General features: G+C 44.1%; 1 protein-coding gene across 7 annotated transcripts; it reads left to right on the top strand.

Moving 5' to 3' along the window:
* Positions 1-321: 321 nt before the first annotated feature.
* Ubl7 (ubiquitin like 7) lies at positions 322-18,821 on the top strand. Of its 7 annotated transcripts, none has more exons than XM_052188212.1 (12): positions 391-458; positions 1,146-1,184; positions 1,887-2,099; positions 3,727-3,846; positions 8,185-8,267; positions 8,912-8,996; positions 9,375-9,432; positions 10,333-10,466; positions 10,683-10,732; positions 10,956-11,123; positions 11,663-11,785; positions 18,567-18,821. In XM_052188212.1, the coding sequence occupies exons 3-12, from the start codon at positions 1,916-1,918 to the stop codon at positions 18,702-18,704; spliced, it is 1,143 nt and encodes a 380-aa protein (XP_052044172.1). In that variant the 5' UTR covers positions 391-458; positions 1,146-1,184; positions 1,887-1,915; the 3' UTR covers positions 18,705-18,821. The 7 variants fall into 7 exon arrangements, with proteins under 7 accessions (XP_052044167.1, XP_052044174.1, XP_052044172.1 ...); XM_052188208.1 differs by having other exon boundaries at positions 1,146-1,260; XM_052188209.1 differs by lacking the exon at positions 391-458 and adding an exon at positions 475-566 and having other exon boundaries at positions 1,146-1,260.
* The last annotated feature ends 342 nt before the right edge of the window (positions 18,822-19,163 follow it).

Below are 19,163 nucleotides of genomic sequence, written 5' to 3'. Positions count from 1 at the left end.
CGTGGAAGAACTGCGGTTTCATCGGAAGGGCCGCGGGGCCGCCGGTCCACGTAGGAACCAGTCCCCCTCGGAGAAGGTTCGCCCTCCCACCAGGGCCCATCCAAACCCGGGACAGCCAACAGGCTTCAAATACATCCCGGGAGAGCGCGGGAATCAACGGGCTGTTGACTGCTTTCGAAAACCCCACATAGAGTATCCCTACCTCAGGTGGTACAATTTTGTCTGACAGAAAGCTACAGCCTTCTAGCTCCTAGTATCTCAAACTGTTCGAACTTACGCCTCCTAGGAACCAGCAGGAAGCATTGCCCTAGCTACTAAACGGCCATTTATAAGGGGCGGGGCCTCCTGAAAACTATAGCCCCCAGAATGCAGCGCGGAGTTTCCGGTTTCCGGCAAGAGGACCAGAGTGAGTGTTTACACCGGCGGCTCGCTGCGGCCGGGTTCCTTCCGCGGGACGGGTGAGGGCGCTGGGCCCCCTGGGCGCGCGGGGCTCTCGTGGGTCCGGAGTAGCTAACTGGTCCCACGAGAGAGGTGGGGTTGTCAACATTGCCCCTACTCACGACTAGGTATCTGTCTGTGACCTTGGGCCAAGTGACTTAAGCTTTCTGAGTCTTGATTGCTGATCTGTAAAATAAGGATAATGATGCCAGTTTAAGGAAACAGTTGTGAGGATCGAGATCGGTATACAAAAAGTCCAACTCCTTCCTCGCTTTAAACATGAAAGTGGATAGTACCTTAAAGTCGACTGGGTCGCATCACAGCTTTTTCTAAGCCTTTTTACTGCAGGAGACCTCTTTGGAAGAAATAGTGTCTATAAAAGTCTTGTCTTGCGGTGCAAGGCTCTTGCACCCTTTGAGTTTTTAGATTTATTTTGTGGGCGTCCATATATGTCAGGCTTGGGGACAGTGAATTAGAAAATCTAGTCTTGACTTTCAAGACTTCAAGAATGGCGGCGGCGGGGGGGTTGGATGTGGTGCGGGTGTGGTGCGGGTCACAAGTATGAGGGGATCGATGAGAAATTGAGAAGTAAATACGTTTTACAAGGAAAAAGAAAAGAGAAGATAGCTTTTTTAGGTTGGCATCTGGTAATGAAGTCGGCTGACTTCCTCAAATCTATTGATTTCTGTTGCTCTTTTGCCTTGAAGGAACAGGGAATGTGTGACCAAGAAGAGAGCATGGAAACGGTGTGTTTGTGTGGGTCTTGGTAGGAGTTTGCTAAGAGGCCAAAAAGGGAAGAGAACTTATATGCAAAGACAGGAGGTGAGAAGAGTTATATATAAGGGACAACTTTGTTATGAGTATACTTACCTGTGTTGGTATAAAGGGGACAGGACTGGGTCTGTTGAAGAAAGCTGGTAGGAGTCAGAATAAATGGGTTTGTAATCAGGCTGTGGAGTTAACATCTGTTCATAGAGGTGCTTTGGGACCAATGAAGGCGTTCTAAGCAGTTAAGTTTGTTAGATCTGTGCTTTAACAATAAGGCATTGGTTGGCACTATAGATCTCTGATGGGGGCAGGCAGGAGAGGCAAGGGCTCCTTAAAGTGTTGTAATAGCTAAATCAAAAGTTGAAGAAGAAAACCAGAAATCAGTGTGTAAAAGGGAGAGGGGTTGGGTGATCTTGCTTGAACTTCACAACATTCCTGTCCAATTGGTTGGTCTTTTGTGTCCACTTTAAAGGTGAAAAAACTGAGGCATAGAGAAATTCCTTGTTGGCCACCAGAGAAAGAATTAAGGAAGGACACTAGGTTCTAGTTCTAGCCCCTTAATGTTACACCTATGCTTCTCTAGTGGTATTGCTCTGAAATTATCTTTTATTCTTGTTGCAGGGAGAGATGAGTAGGAGGGTGGGTTGTCTTTTAACCGTTAATACCTTACTGTTTTACAGGGAGAAAGAGAGAGCGCGAAAGAGAGAGGATGTCTCTCTCAGACTGGCATCTGGCAGTGAAACTGGCTGACCAGCCACTTGCTCCCAAATCTATTCTTCAGTTGCCAGAGACAGAACTGGGAGAGTATTCCCTAGGGGGCTATAGCATTTCCTTTCTAAAGCAGCTTATTGCTGGCAAGCTCCAGGAATCTGTTCCAGACCCGGAGCTGATAGGTGAGTCCAAGCAAGCAGGAGCTGGCTTGCTGTTCTTGCCTCTGAGAAAGGAGGTAAAAAGGGCTTGTTGCCTCATTCCAGAGTAAGTGTTACATGAGTAGAAACACAAAACATAACAAAACTATTGTTTGCCACTTTAGTCTCTTGTTACACTGAACTTTGTTATTATTTAAGACTCTTCTCTGGGCAGTGGTGGTACAGCCTGTAATCCCAGCACTCTGGGAGGCAGAGGCAGGCGGATTTCTCAGTTTGAGGCCAGCCTGGTCTACAGAGTGAGTTCCAGGACAGCCAGGGCTATACAGAGAAATCTTGTCTCGGAAAAAAAAAAAACAAATCCAAAAAAACCAAAAAAAAAAAAAAAAAAAAAAAGAAAGACTCTTCACCATGATGTTGTTGAGGTCTTTCTCAACATTTGAGAGAACAAAATTAGCAGAGTTGCAGATGAGACAAGACCCTTCAATCTAGCACATAAGACTTAGGGGATAATTAGAAGGATTTTTTTGTTTGTCTTGATGGCTGATTAAAGGGAAGGTAGCAAAATAGAAAATGAGGTTGGCAGTGTATTGTTAGTGGAGGACTTAAGTGGAGTACAGCCAGATTAGATTAGGAACGGAATTTCCGACAGCCAGGGGTTCTCCCCGTGAAGACGTCCCTGTTACAGGTGGATCAGCTCCATCCTTTTTGTTGTTATATTTTCCCCACTTATTTGGATTAAACACTCTCTACAGTATTGATCTCTATAGGAGTTCTGTGGATATATTTCTTAAATAAGCATTTGTACTTGATAAAGTTGTTTTAAATGTTGGGGTTTGTTTTGTTTTGAGACAGGGTCTCACTTTGTAGCTCTGGCTGGCCTGGGACTTACGATTTACTCCAGGCGGGTCCAAACTCACCACTTATATCTGCTTCTTGAATGCTGGGATAAAAAGTGTGTGCTAGCACACCTGGCAAGAATGTATTTCTTAATGTCCCGCAAAACACATAGGTGCTGATTATTGAATCTAGGGTCTTATATATTACCAGTCTGCCACTGAACTGTACCAAAACCCACTATATGACTTTTTTATTTTAAAGCAAGATCTTAATAAATTGCCCAGGCTGGCCTTAAATTTGCTTCAGCCTCTCAAATATCTGAGATTAGAGATGTGTGCCACTGCTCCTGGGAGAGTGTCTTCTTTTGTATGTATGTGGTGCATACATGTGAGTGTGCAGAAGTATGCACTCGTGCATGTATAAGAAGAGACCTGAACAGGATATCAGGTGTCCCCCCTCTCTCATCTACTTTATTTCCTCGAGATGAGATCTTGCACTGAACTGGAAGCTTCTTCCAGTTTAGGTTAGACCGATGGCCTGCAGGTTCTTGGTGTCAGCGTGCTCTCTGCCGTTAGCCACTGGTATTATAGGCATGTGCAGCCGTGCCTGGCTTTGTATGTGGGAGCTGGGGACTTGAACTTAGGTCCTAATGCTTGCAGAGTAAGTGTTCTTTACTGCTGAGCTGTTTCCCTGTCTCCTGAGAGCTGTCTAAATTAAAATAAGATTCTCAGGGGATAGAAACGAAATTGTTTTGAGAAACAAAATATAAATGGGCAGGGTTTTGTTTGTTTGTTTGTTTGTGTTTTCTTTGTAGATTTGATCTACTGTGGCCGGAAGCTAAAAGATGACCAGACCCTTGACTTCTATGGCATTCAGCCTGGGTCCACAGTCCATGTTCTCCGAAAATCTTGGCCTGAGCCTGATCAGAAACCTGGTAAGTATGGGTTTGTCCTCAGTTTCATGGGCAGAACTTTCTAGTATCTCCAAGGGAAGAGCTTGTGTGTTCCTGAGATACAGTAAGTCCTGGGTGATTTACTGAGATGGTGCTATCTTTATCCATATTGGATTAGATTCCCATTAATAAGTTAAGATGTGGCATTATTACTGTCAGCAACACTAATAATAGATGTTTTTGTTTTGTTTTGTTTTGTTTACTTAATAAGTTCATCGACCATTGTTTTCTAACCATGGATCTATTTAAACTCTTTTAACAGTTTATTTTTCAGTAAACTTTACATTCTTTTATTATTTTTGCTCTGTTCATTAGACAGAAGCCAGAAACTTACTTTGTTTTTGTAATGCTACCATTTGTTCTCGGTTACCAAATCTTCCCACAAATTCTCTCAGGTGGTGATCTGTTCAGTAAGTTAACTACTCCTGCTGAGCTCATAACTTATTTGCAGAAATATTCCACCAGCATTCAAGTAGCTCTTGGAAAAACTACACAAAACCGAAAGCCCTTTGAGTTTATTGATGGAAGTTGCTGCTTGGAATTTACAATATAGATTTTGTGTTTGTGTTTTAAAATTGTTTCTACGTATAAAGCTAAGCTATGTAAAAGAGATCAGCTTTGTTAAACTAGCAGTTTGACATATTTTTATTTTGTCTGTGTCTGTTATGAGTAGTTACCAATTTGAAAGTTACCTTTTCAATTCTAAATGTCTTTTGGATTCATATGAGAGGTGAGAGAGGAAATCAGCCTGGCATCCTGGGATTTGTCTGATGCTCACAGGCAGACTTTGGAGCCCCACTGTCAGAAGGTTCACCGTGATCAGTCAAGGACATTCTGAGACCACCATGGGTCAGGTGGGAAATCAGAGCCTTGCTGTTGTTGACCAGAGACAAAGCCTGTTCATTGTCCAAACACAGGGCTGGAGAAATGGCTCAGCGGTCAAGAGCACTGACTGCTCTACCAGAGATCCTGAGTTCAATTCCCAGCAACCACATGGTGGCTCACAACCATCTGTAATGGGGATCCGATGCCCTATTCTGGTGTGTCTGAAGAGAGTGACAATGTACTCATTGTTCAAACACAGGAGAGCACACACCACTTCCCCGGGTGATGAGCGTGACATGCCTCTTCCATTTTGACCTCTTACCTCTCTTGGGTTTGCCTTTTTTTCTTGAATAAGGCAAATATTCAAAGCCTAAGGGTAAAATTGACCCCAGAGCAAAATTGTGTTTTCCGTAGACTCATCCATCCAAGCCCAGACCTCTGACTTTTCTAATATCCTCTGATTGAGCTGCTCCAGAGTTCTTGGGGTACGTATTCTCCCCTACATGCTGAGCACTGAACCCAGCTTGTTAGGACAGGTCCCTCTCTGTCCTTCAACTAGAGGACATTGACTGAAGAAAACGAACAGTTATGGTTTCTGCAAGCTAGTTTTGTTTGTTTTTCCCCCTTCAGTGTTACATAATCAGGACTTGGTAGATAAATAACACTCTAGCACTTTATAGATAAAAATAAGATGGAAGGATATCAGTTCAAGGTTAACTAATTAATACGAATGTTAGAACTAGGATATGAACCCAGATTATTCAGGGTTTTCTTTTGGCCTGACTGCCTCTTTTTTCCCCCACAGGGTGTTACAGTGACACCCAGTACTCTTAGTAGCTTGTGCCTTAGGACATTTAGAGCCTTTTTCTCCCTGTGTCATCTGCAGGTTTATTTTTGAAACAAATGGAATATTTATTGGGAGGTGAATGTAAATTTAGTTCTGAAAAGAAAGTTTTTAAATGATAGTTGAGATATTTTCTTCTTCCAAAATGAGGTGGATTTGATGATACACTTCCGTAGTCCTAGAATAACAGGCCAAGGGGGGAGGTTGCTCACTGAAAGCCAGCCTGGTTCAAAAAGTAAGATTCGGTCCCAGATCACAGGAACGAAGCAAACAGTAGAACCCGCCCTAGAGTTGATGCGTTTCTGTAGGAGGAGAATCTGCTAGCCTCCCTTCTTATGCCTGGCTCACTGTGTGTGTGTGTGTGTGTGGGGGGGGGGGGGGTTCTCCACTGCAGACTGTGTGTGTGTGTATACACATTAACCAGGACCTTGCTTTTGTAACCTAGAACTTGTATTCTTTCCTCTTCTTCTAGAAACCAGGATTAGAAGCACATGCTGCCACACCCAGCTTAACTTTATGTGTGTATGTTTATGTGTGTTTGTTTGTCAGCAGTGTTCAGATCAAGCATCCTACCGCTGAGCCATACTCTCAGCCAAGAATCTTACTCTAGCTTTCAATTGGAGCGGAGATATTACCCCGGTCTCCAGCCACAAAAAGCTATTTGATGTTCCCTCAAAGCACCTCCTCCTCAATTCTCTTTCTGTGTATTTTCACATAGTCTTTGAAGACCTTCTGCAGTAACATTTACTCTGCCTTAACCTCCCTTCTTGGATGGTCTCCTAGGAGTCCTACCTTGGGTCCTAGTCTTACTCGTATTGATGCCTAGTCAGTTAACCAAATTCAGCTTAGAACATTGCTAGACTTTCCTGTGTGTAGAATACAGTATCCAGAAATCAAAAGAGAAGTTGCTACTTTTTAAAAAAATATTTACTTATTTTGTGTATGAGTACATTATTGCTTTCTTCAGACACATCAAAAGAGGGCATCAGATTCTATTACAGATGGTTGTGAGCCACCATGTGGTTTCTGGGAATTGAACTCAGCACCTCTGGAAGAGCAGTCAGTAGTGCTATTAATCGCTGAGCCATCTCTACAGCCCCAGTTCAGAACTTTCAAATACCTTGAAGACCTTATTTCCCTAATCCTTACTGCAATTCTTTACTGGGATGTCCTTACTGGCATCTGTGTCTCTGCCCAGAGCTTCAATATGGTATTTTATGATTGTCTGTTTTAGTTTCATTTCTCCTACTGCCCCAAGAGTTTTTAATGGGAAGGACTCTTGTTTTTGTGTGTGTGTGACTTGCCCAAAGCTAGATTCAAGATGAGTGCTTGGTTAGGTAATTTACTTGTATCTATTTTTCAAAGGAGACAGCCCTCATAATCATGATGATATAATTGTTATGCTGACCTCCAAGCATAGAGTTCACTTTGCTTCCAGAGCAGCGTCTATAGAGTTGGATGATATGACCTAGATTATCCTAAGGATAGCACACTGAAGTGTGGCCCAGGATGAACTTCTGGCTTCTTCCTATCCCTCAGATTTCCTCCCCTATGAAATGGGTAGTGATAGTCAGGTAACCAAATGCAGTTTAGACCCCTTCTAGATTTCTCTGTATGTGGAGTACAGTATTCAAAAATCCAAAGAGAAGTTGCTATTTGGCATATGGTAAAAGTTTATTCAGAGGTTTCAAGTGCCTTGCACTTCCTTAATCCTTACTGGGATTCTTTTTTATTGCAGTTTGTTATTTGTTTGTTTATTAGGATCAAATGCAGGGCTTACCAGGTTGTAGGGCACAGACTTTCCCTAGCCCAATTTGTCTATCTTTTTATGAATCAAAAAAAAAAATTTATAGGAGCTACAGAAATGGCTCAGAGGTTAATTTCACTTTCTGCTCTTCCAGAGTACCCTGGTTCAGTTCCCAGCACTGACATGTAGCTCACAGCCAACTGTACCTGCAGTCCTAGGCCATCTGGTGGTCAGGTACTCCTGTGGCACACAGGCATGCAGGTAGAACACTCATACATATAAAATAATTATTAAGGAATAGAAAGGTAAAGGAGCCTAAAATATATTATAGAAATTCAAAAAAATAACAAAGAATGACCCATGGGGCTGTTCCTCTAAGAAAATGTTACTCTTTATCGTGCTCCTTCCAGCCTTGGACCATATGCAGACTGACATATTTTGCATAGTTTTACCAGAGAATGCACATCCAACTTTGTGTTCTATTTCTTTCTCTTAACATATTGTGTCAGCATAGTGTTATATCGTTAAGATGGCTTGGCGTACATTTATTTTAAGTTTCTACATAAGAGGCCACTAAATTGATTATACATTCTTTCTTTTCAAATATAAGAAGTCTAGAATTTCAGCAATGGGTTGTTGATCAGAAGAGCCTCTTTCGTGTGACAAGATCCCCCTCTGTTGGAACTTTGTTTTATGTACTGAAGAGAATTCATTGAGCATGTAAATTCAAATTTGTGACACAAATGTTTTTGTTGTTGTTGTTGTTGTTGTTTTGAGGTGGTGCTCACATTCTTAGAGGGTGACAAGGGAAGGGATTCTGTAGACCAAGTTGAAATGATTTTGCCCACATTTGTGATAATGACAGAGCCTGGGATGTAAGATAACTAAGTATCTTGTCTTCCAGAACCTGTGGACAAAGTGGCTGCCCTGAGAGAGTTCCGGGTCCTGCACACTGCCCTGCACAGCAGCTCTTCCTACAGAGAGGCGGTGAGTTTGAGCTAAGACTGCAGGAGTGATGTGAGCACTGGTTGTTTAGCATAGGAACTGACAGCACATTGCCATGGCAACCTAGAGTTCCTCTGGGAGGAGGTTTTTTTGCCAAGTCTTTGGGCCTCAGTAGACTCCCCATCTTTCCCCAAAGAGCCTGTCTCAGTCAGACATTGGTTGTAGATTCCCTATGATGATAATTATACAACCTCTTCTCAGACTGGCCTTATGGACTGACTATGGTTGCAGCTACAGAATCTATACACTTTTTCTGATGGGACTAGATCTTTGAGTTTTGGTGAACTGCCTATCACCTCTTAAGCATGGATTTCTCAAGTGGAAAAATGGAGAATTAATACAGCTGTGAACTTCCTAATGTATATAAGCGTGAAGCAGTCATTGTATGGAGATTGGAAGGGGCTTCAGGGAGCTGGAGAAATTGTTACTGGGCTGTGAAGAGAGCATTTGTTTCAGAAGTATTACAAATAGGGATGGTGGGAGTGAGCCACAGAGGCTGTTCCATTGTGTGGTGGTCTGTAGACAGCCCTGTATAAGCACTCAAATGGAGGAAGTCAGGAAGGGTGTGGGCGTGTGACGACTGTAATGCTAGCGGGTGTGCTAAGCCAGCCTGGTTTCTCCCACAGGTTTTTAAGATGCTCAGCAATAAAGAATCTCTGGATCAGATCATTGTGGCCACCCCAGGCCTCAGCAGTGACCCCATTGCTCTTGGTAAGTACACGAAAAGACTTAAAGAAATAGGAGGTTCTGGAAAAGGAGAAACCAGGAGCAAAAACGGGCTGCGGCCATGCTTTGAAGAGGCACTGCTGTTGAGGGGTGAGGGAGCATAGTCAAGCTTCCTTCCACAAACCTACCCCCTAAGGGCGCTCAGTCCTCCTTTGTGGCGACTGTGTGGCCCAACTTCAGGAAAATGTGGGGAGGAGGGAGCATTCCCACTGGAACAAGATACCTATGACTTTGTTTTCTCCTCTTCTCAGGAGGGCTGGTTTGGGATCCAGTTGAGTTGCTTGCTTTGAGATTTAATGCTGCTGCTGCTTCCTGGATCTTGCCAGAGTTCCACTGTCTAAGAGAAATCTTGGTCTCTTCCAGGGGTTCTCCAGGATAAGGACCTCTTCTCTGTCTTTGCTGATCCCAACATGCTAGATACGTAAGTACAACCATCATTTTATAGAGTACCATTGCTCATGCGGTCAGGCTAGAAACCTGGTTGTTGCCCTGGGATCTTTTTTTGGAGGCCAGTTCAGTCTATCGCCAGGTCTGCTTTCTAAATGTGTCAAGGTGTAAGAAGCAGCAAGGGCTGCTTAAGGAATAGAAAAGCCCAGGGGTGGGAGCATGGGAAGTTTGTCACGATGAAGCAGCGTGGAGAGAGCGAGCTTTGTGTGCCAGGTTGATTTCATTTAGTAAATGTCAGGGGTTTTAAGCTCAGGGAAGAGGACATAGGTATATAGGGCATAAAATGTTAGAGCTGGAAGGACAGGAGTGGCTCTGTCCCCTTGTTTTACAAGTGAAGAAGTTAAGTCTGCTCTAGGAAGAGAAAGGAGTCTTTAGAGGCTGCCCACTATATAACTGGGTGTCTGGACCCACTTCTGAACCTTGAGCCTGCCGGACTGTATGTTCCCATATCCCATCAAGCCTTGCTGTAGTTTTCCTTTTTTGTCTGTGTGATGGGTTTCCAGTGGATCTTATAAACGGAGCCTTTCTGACCCTTCTAAGGGAAGATCATCAAGATAACAGAACTTCCTGGCACAAGATGCTGAAGCGTGGGCTAAATGTGGGGCACACCCCTGAAATCCCAGAACTCAGGTGGCAGAGGCTAGCACAGTAAATCAGAGGCTAGCTTGGCACAGAAAGCAAGTTGTCTAGGGTAACAGCCAGCCAGAGATACACATAGAGGCTCAAAGTCCAAATCCAAACTAAAACACAACGAATCTGTGCTGAAAACTAAGGGCGTAAGGGCAGGCCTGGGGTGCTCTGCTTTAATGGCCACCCGCACTGTCAAGGACAAGGGCACCTTTTCCTTAGTCTTTGTTTTCTACCCCTCTTCTAGATTGGTGCCTGCCCACCCAGCGCTAGTCAATGCCATCATCCTGGTCCTGCACTCCGTAGCAGGCAGCACCCCAATGCCAGGAGCTGACTCCTCCTCCCGGAGTATGCCCTCCAGCTCTTACCGAGATATGCCAGGTGAGGCCCTCGGGAGCTGGTCACGGCTCAGGGATTGGCTTCACTCAGAAGCTATGTATAGTGTTGGCATAGGGCATGAGTCAGGAAGTGCATCTGTCCTGTAATTTTCCGAGGGGAGAAATGAAATATGAATTTGGAGCATAACTTGAACTGAGATCTGGAGCTGCGCCGGTGCTTTTCTGTTCTTCCTCCTGGAATCTGTTCACTCTCCTCCAGGTGGTTTCCTGTTTGATGGGCTCTCAGATGACGAGGACGACTTTCACCCAGTGAGTGGCATGGCAGCCTGCCCCTTGGGGGAGATGGTTCTGGGAACTAGCTTCTTCTTAGTACCTGCTATTCCCAAGGCTGGGACCTGGTCACAAGGACCTTTGGGGACCAAGGCCATGTCATAGTATTCCTTTAGAAAGGTGGGGCCTTAGGAAGTCTTCCTGGGAACTGGGGTGTGGGATGTGGTTCTTTTGTCCTAATTCTGGATGCCTCTTTTTCCAGAGCACTCGGTCCACACCCTCTAGCAGTACACCCAGCTCCCGCCCTGCCTCCCTGGGATACAGTGGAGCTGCAGGGCCCCGCCCCATCACCCAGAGTGAGCTGGCCACTGCCCTGGCCCTGGCCAGTACTCCAGAGAGCAGTTCTCATACACCAACTCCTGGCACCCAGGTATGGAAAGAGGGTTGGCAACATTAGGCCAGGCTGCCAAGAGTGAACTCCCCTGTGGTAGATATGATTACCTACACCCTGGTGGCAGATCTCTTGGCACTGAACCATGGGGCCCTGGTAGGAATTTCTCACCTGTGATTCAGGTGACTCCTCTTTTTACTTACTTGCCTTTTAGGGCTTAGAAGTCCACTTTTAGCACAGGCCTGAGTGTTTCCTCTTGCCTCCAATAAAGACTAGATAGCACTAGAGTAAGGTTCTTGCTGATGATTTGCTCCATCTCCAAAGCTACCTCTCTCAGTATTGGGGGTCTTAGGTTGGGCCTGGGGCCTCAGAGTTCTTCTCTCTGGAATAAAAGAGAATGAGACCTTTTCTGCCCACATAAATTACATTTAGGTACTCCATAATCCAGTGTAGTTGTCTAACAGGCCCCTGTTGGAAAGCAGGAGTTAGGAACCCCAGGAGTAGTGTGGGGTTATGTGACTATCTGCTGTGAAACTAAGGCTGCTCTGGGCTAACACTGACTATTTCTTTGAATATAGGGCCATTCTTCAGGCACCTCGCCAATGTCCTCTGGTGTCCAGTCAGGGACACCCATCACCAATGATCTTTTTAGCCAAGCCCTCCAGCATGCCCTGCAGGCCTCTGGGCAGCCCAGCCTTCAGGTGAGTTTCCCCACCTCCAAGTTTTCATGCTGAGTTTGATGTGCTGAGCCTTTTTCTGTACACTGGAGGTCTTGGTTCCCTCTAGGAACACCAAGGGCAAATATATGGTAGTTTGACAGGTGAGCCTTCCCAGAAAGGGCAAATTGTTCTTGTGGCTTCCTATTTTTGCCTGAATAACTGTAGCCTGACTCCTGTGATCTTCGGGAAGTTTTAGATAATCATTCATTCATTCAGTGAGCATTGACTGAGCTGCTAGAACGCAAAGTGAGCAGGTCCTTTGCCCTGCCATGGGAGGCCACCGGGTAGGCACACTTGGGAAGCATCTTGGTTAGAAGCATAGCTGCTTAGGGTAAGAGCCTAAGCCAGCAGAACTGAGAGAGGATTAAGCTGACTGGTAGAGGCCAGTTTGATAAGCCAGGTAATAGAATGGTTTTTTGATGGAGAAGAGACAACTGCCTGATGGAACAGATGTGTATAGGTAGTGTATATGATATACTCAAAACTATATGGTTAGAATGCAGTGCCAGCAGAGCATCCTGAGATGGGGTCAGAAAGAGGGTAGTAGTCTAGGTGGAAGGGGCCTTGAGTGTCAGTCCGAGGAGGTTAGATTGGATCTGGTAGTTAGTAGGAGTTCTTGAGAAGCTTTAAGGAGAAAGGGGTCAGCTCTGTGGAGAGTCCGAGTCTCAGCATTGCATCTCTCCTTCACTTATGAGCTGTTTGTGCAGACCCACAGTGAATCTGCGGCACGTATCACTCTGAACTTGCTTGGGTCCCATAGCTCTGAAGTAGGAAAACCCTTCATTAAAAAAGAGGGACAAACCTTTGTAGTTTTCACCTCTGTGTGGTGAGGCTCATCGGTGAGGTGGACAGCCTGTGGTCATCTCCAGCCAGGGGCCTTTCCACTAGGCTCCAAGGCTCCAGGCTTTCATTGGCTCTGCCTGCTGTGAAGCAAAGTTGAGATGATGTGTTCATTCATGTCTCTGCCTTCCACAGCTTTCCCCTGCCTACCTCTGTCTTCCCAGTTCCTTCTCCTTATATATAAAGTTTTCCATAAGTTGTACATTTCTTTTCTGTGAAAAGACAGACAGTAATGAAATTATGAAATGCTAGAAGAAAGTTCAGGTAAATTTCTTTCAATCTTTACATCAGGGAAAGCTTCTCATGGCTGAAATTCAAAGTCCAGGAGCCATTATATACAGTCATTCTAAATTTTGAGTTTGACAAAGTGAAAATGTATTCCTGGAAAACCACAGCTTAAAAAACAACAACAACAACAACAACAACCCCCCCCCCCAAAAAAACAGCAGTAAAAACTAAGCAAAGTCTTAAGGCTAACAATTGTAACCCTATCAGACAAGTGGCACATCTCCCTGAAAAGAGAAATGTAAGACCCAGCACTTCCTAGGAAAGCAGGAAAGGGTATGAATAGATTGTTCTCAGAACAGACTCTCATATGTGCAGGACTCCTAAGAGTCCCAGTTCTTGGAAATTGTCCCAGAAGTGTTTGTGTAGATAGAAAATGAAAGTTTCATGGCACCAAAAGAGTCACAGTAGCATTGTGTGTAATGGCAGAAGATTGTAAACAGTCAACCAAGGGCTAGAATATTATATTATATGCTTACTAAAAAGTTTTTTGTAGTAGGGCATAGTGGTATTCTGTCATCTCAGCATTTACCAGGTTGACGTAGGAATATTATGAGTTGGTTAATTAACCTATGCATAGTTGGTTAACTAACCTGTGCTATATAGCAAAACTCTTTTTAAAAAATTATGTATTTTTATGTTTATGTCAACTTGACACAAGGCAGAGTTATCTGAGAGAAGGGAGTCTCAATTGAGAAATTCCTTCTGTATGATGAGGCTGTGGGCAAGTCAGTATGGCATTTTCTTAGTGCTTGAAGTGGGAGAACCTAGTCCATGTGGGCTGCTTTACCCCTGGGCCGGTGTCCTGGGTTCTATAAGAAAGCAACTGAGCAAATCATGAGAACAAACCAGTAACTGGCATGTCTCCATGGACTCTGCCTCAGCTCCTGCCTCCAGATTCCTACCTTGCTCCAGAGTTCCTGCCCTGGTTCTCCTCAGTGATTAACTTTGTCAAAGGCCAGCTTTGAATACCACAGGGTAAACTGAGTCAGGCAGTGAGGTACGGTGGGGTCAGCACTAAGAGGGGCTGATGGGGGTCAGTCCTGATAGCAACTGACAGGGACTGCTACCTATGACAGCTAGTGATTAGAGAAAAGGAAAGGGGAAAATCTCTCTCTCTCTCTCTCTCTCTCTCTCTCTCTCTCTCTCTTTTTCTCTCTCTCACACACACACACACACACACACACACAGTGATTGAAGCAAAGGCAGGCTCCAGCATTTTTTTTTCTCTTATCCCATTTTATACCCCTTAAGACAAAGTGTTTCTGTGTGAGAAAATTACTGGGGCTGGAGAGATGGCTCAGTGGTTAAGAGCACTGACTGCTCTTCCAGAGGTCCTGAGTTCAATTCCCAGCAACCACATGGTGGCTCACAACCATCTATAATGGGATCTCATGCCCTCTTCTGGTGTATCTGAAGACAGCAACAGTGACAGTGCACTCACATATATAAATATATAATAAATCTTTTTTTTTTTTTAAAGAAAATTACCTCATAGCCACAAGTTACACATTCTCTAAAATTAATCACCACAAAAGCATATTCTTCAAAAACATTAAAATCATGACATAAGAGGAAATTATGACAGGATTATTGGTTATGTATCCCTTTTTTGAAACTTTTATCTAACTAAATAATTCTTTCTCTCTTTTTTTTTTTTAAGATTTATTTTACTTTAGGAATATGAGTACACTGTAGCTGTCTTTAGACACACCAGAAGAGGGCATCGGATCCCATTACAGATGGTTGTGAACCACCATGCTGGGAATTGAACTCAGGACCTCTGGAAGAGCAGACAGTGCTCTTAATCACTGAACCATCTCTCCAGCTCTCTCATCTATCTTTCTTTCTACAAGTTTATTGTAACCCCAAAGCATTAATTCTTTTGTCCTAGATTAACAAAGTTTAAACAGGCCGAGTCTGTAGAAGCAGGTTTCTCCCTGTGCTTGATTGACAGCAATCTGTACTTACTAAGGAACAGGACATCTATCTTACATCTTATTTTTGAAGTCTTGATCAGCTAGACTGGCTAATCATCTGTTCTCTGTCCTTATACTCAGAATTGTTTATTCTTTATTCATAATCTTTCTATTTCATGGTGCACACCAAAACCTGTTACCACATCCCTAGATCACAAGACCAAGGAACGCAGGCCCAGCCTAGAGTGAATGCTTTCTTTTATCATTAACTTGTCCCAAGCCTGTTTTTCTTGTTGCTACAATTTCGTGCTTGCAGTGCTTGGGCTCTCCCTGTGCTCCTTCCTCTCACTCGTGTAACTCCTGCCAGTCTGTGAGGAAGGGGCACAGTCTATTCTTGATTCTAACATTAAACTTTCTATCAACTATCCTAACTTCCCAAAATTACTTAAGTCAAGCTAACTTCCTAAAACTACTTAAATCAGGAATTCCATAAAATCCTTAATTCATCTAAACAGGATTCTATCTCAGGAACTTTCATCTTCATGCTTATCTGCAGAAAACTTGCCTGATAGAGTGGGCTATCGCCCAGGAAGTAATTATAGCAGGCTCTAGGCAGAGAGGGTCTCCCAGTGTCCACTTACACCAAGCCAGATGGATGAGGAGAATGGCAGTGACAAACACGAGAAAGCACATAAGTCGCAAGGAATCCTGGGAGAAGTCTCCGGGGCCACGCCTTTCCAGAGTGCACATCTTCGCTCTCAGGAGCTCACTCGGCCACTGTAGCTCTCCCTGCATGGTGCCACCAGAACTTAAAAGCTATAAGGTGAAATAAACCTTTTTCTTTTCAAGTTAGTTTTGATCATAGTATTTTATCCCAGTGGCAGAAACCCTGACTTACACAGTGTAATAACATAGAAAGATCACTTTCCACTACATATCATGGTAAACAAAACTTTTAAGCTAGGGGTGATGATGTGTATCTATAATCTTGGCACTTAGAAGGTAGAATGTGGAGTTCAAGGCCATCCTCGACTATATAATAGTAAGTTTGAGGCCAACTTAGGCTGCATGAGATCCTCTATCAAACATTCAAAAACAAAAGAGAAAGTAAAACCAAAACTAGAACACAGCTTTAATTTATTTTTGTTGGTTTTGCTCTTTGACAGTTTCATACGTGTGTTGTATGTAATTGATTTTGATTACCTGCCTCACCCTCTTCATAGCCCCCTCGTCCCTATCAAATCCTTCCTAACACCACTGGTCTCCTTCCCAGACTGATGACTATTGGGTTTGTTTTCTGTCCCATTAGTTTGATCAGGCCTTCTGTATAAGCATTGGATTGGAACTATCCACTGGAGCCTGGTGGGGTCACCAGTGGGCACAAAACTGAAGGCAATGACCCTCCTCTCCTTGACTCTATCAGTAGTAAATGGTTCAGCAGGAGGGATGCCCCCAGCCCCTCCTCCACCCATGTCTGACTAGCAGCAGGCCTATTGTTTTGCCTTTGTTTTTACAGTATTTAACTTATTTATTTCTCTCTCTCTCTCTCTCTCTCTCTGTGTGTGTGTGTGTGTATGTGTGTGTGTGTATGTGGGGGGGTACCATTGTATGGATCCCAGACTCAGATCACCTAATTCACAAGGCAAGCATTTTTACCCACCTAGTCATCTTGCCAGTCAGTTCCCATGGGCCATTCTGGGAAGACTCAGTCAGAGCAGGCATCCACAGCTGCTGTGAATTCAGTTTTGCAAGGGTTGTCTCTTGCCCAGAGAGAGGCATTTTGTAGCTCTTCTTCTAGAGTCTTCACTTCCACTTCCTCTTCCAAAATATTCTCTGAACTTTGAAGGGATCGTGTGAGTATCTTGTTTTAGGGATGAGCACTAAAGCACCATGTACAGTTGTGAATCTTCATCACCATTCACTGGAAAGAGACACTTCTCTAATTGAAGCTGAGAGGAACATACGTCTGTGTGTATAAACAGATATTAAGAAGGCAATTTGGTGCAGTGCCAATTTTACTAGACAACATCATTCAGTCACCTTTCCCTTCAGGCTTTTGGTCAGATTTGTCATACTAGACATAGAGTCCCTTCTGTAGAGCAGGCCTCAAAGCCAATCATAGAACAGTTATTTACAGCTATAACAGCAGTGCCACTGTTGTACAAGTGGGGCTTCTTACCTGGTAAGAGGTCTCATAATTTGTGGGGTTCACAGGTGGATAAGATCTTTTCTCCTTCAGTAGCCTGCATAGAACCTTTTGGGATTGTGAAAGCTATCCATCAGGGGAATTGTCCAGTTCAATTCCAGTGTTACTTCTCTGTATCATGCTACCAAAGTGTGTTGTCTTCATCGATAAGGTTTTATTGTCTAGTTCTGTTTGTTTAGTTTTGTTTTTCGAGACAGGGTTTCTCTATGTAGCACTGGCTATCCTGAAACTTAATCTGTAGACCAGGCTGGCCTGGAACTCAGAAATCCATCTGCCTCTGCCTCCCAAGTGCTGGGATTAATATTGTCTAGTTCTGGTGGGCAACCAGGAGCAATGGAAAGAAGCTGTATTGTTTGGTGGAGCTGTGGAGCCTCCGTGACCAGTTATTCCTTAGTAAGTATCCCTCCCTTGGCACTGCTGCTTGGTTTAATAATCTACAGCTTCTGGGAGCATCTTTTCCCAACCATGAAAGGCATATTTAATAGGTTTCTATGTGACTTTTCATACTGCCTTTGTTTTGGGTATGTTAGCATAGCTACCCTCCTTGTTTCTTGTTTCAACACCTACCTCTTCCTTGCTTAAACCTTTCCATTCCAGTGTCCCACATCTCTACTTCCACAGTACCTACATTCTACTTTATTCCTCTCTTAAGGCAGCTTCCTCCCAATGGCCTATTTATACTTTCCTGATGTCTGCAGTTTCTCTCTCTCTCTCTCTCTCTCTCTCTCTCTCTCTCTCTCTCTCTCTCTCTCTCTCTCTCTTTTAAATAAAAGACTCACTGGACTTGAATTAGAAATGCCCTGTATTGGGGTTGGAGAGATTAAGAGGTTAAGAGCACTGACTGCTCTTCCAGAGGTCCTGAGTTCAATTCCTAGCAACCTCATGGTGGCTCACAACCATCTGTAATGGATCTGATGCCCTCGTCTGGTGTGTCTGAAGAGAGTGATAGTATACTCATATACATAAAATAAATAAATATTTAAAAAAAGAAAAAGAAAAGAAGTGCCCTGTATTGACCTCCTGAAGGGAAGAACCATCACACCTGTCTCACAGCTAATTTCAAAATGTATTGCTTTGTGTGTGTGTGTGTGTACAAGTTTTTAGAATTTAGACATTGAATAATTTATGCCTTCTCTTTACTATTAAACTTCACGGGCTAGAGAGATGTCTCAATAGTTAAGAGCACCAGCTGCTCTCCCAAAGATCCTGAGTTCAATTCCTAGCAACCTCATAGTGGCTTACAACCATCTGTAATAGGATCCGATGCCCTCTTCTGGTGTGTCTGATGACAGATTCAGTGTGCTCACATACGTAAAAACAACAAACTTCATTTGTTTTCTTTACATTCAAGTGTATCTTCAGTCTTTGTGAAGCCCCTATGCTATGGCCCTGAACATCAGTAGTTTTGCTGTGCATCTTCTCTTTTTCCTTTCTATTCTGAAAACACAACCTCTAAGTTTGTGACTTCATCAGGAGCCTTGCTAATACCTCTGCCCACCCTGTCTTTCCACAGAGCCAATGGCAGCCTCAGCTGCAGCAGTTGCGTGACATGGGCATCCAGGATGACGAGCTGAGCCTCCGGGCCCTTCAGGCCACTGGAGGTGACATCCAAGCAGCCCTGGAACTCATCTTTGCTGGAGGAGCCCCATGAACTACTCATACCTGAACACCTAGCAAATTGCAGAGGCTATTCCCAGCAGGAGGCACTTGGGAAGTTGCTTCTAGATTCCTCACCCAACCCTACCCCAATATAGCAGATGCTCCCCTCGCCTGCTGTGTCCAGTGCTTGGCCTTCCTATTGATCTTAGCTGGTGGGAGCAGCTTGGCAAACAAATGGATGGTTTTGGTGCTGCAGAATCAGGGTTCAGGTTGATCCTTACTTGGTTTACATCTGAGTAGGACATTTGGGGCCTGTGTCATGGGAGTGCTGTGTAATACCCATGTACACCTTAGACAAGTCCCTAACAATAGCCCTCATCTATTTTGGTGCTTTAGAGCCTGAGGCTGAAGCGAGCTACAACCCAGTCTTCAGGGTAGTTGCTGAGTTACAGAGACGGCCAGAAGAGACTATGACCTCTGATAAAAGTCTAGGAAATGACCAGGTGAATTG

The sequence above is a fragment of the Apodemus sylvaticus genome, chromosome 7, assembly GCF_947179515.1.
Source record: "Apodemus sylvaticus chromosome 7, mApoSyl1.1, whole genome shotgun sequence".
NCBI lineage: Eukaryota > Metazoa > Chordata > Mammalia > Rodentia > Muridae > Apodemus > Apodemus sylvaticus.
Note: the sequence above shows the minus strand (reverse complement) of the source record. Positions and strands in the feature narration are given on the sequence as shown.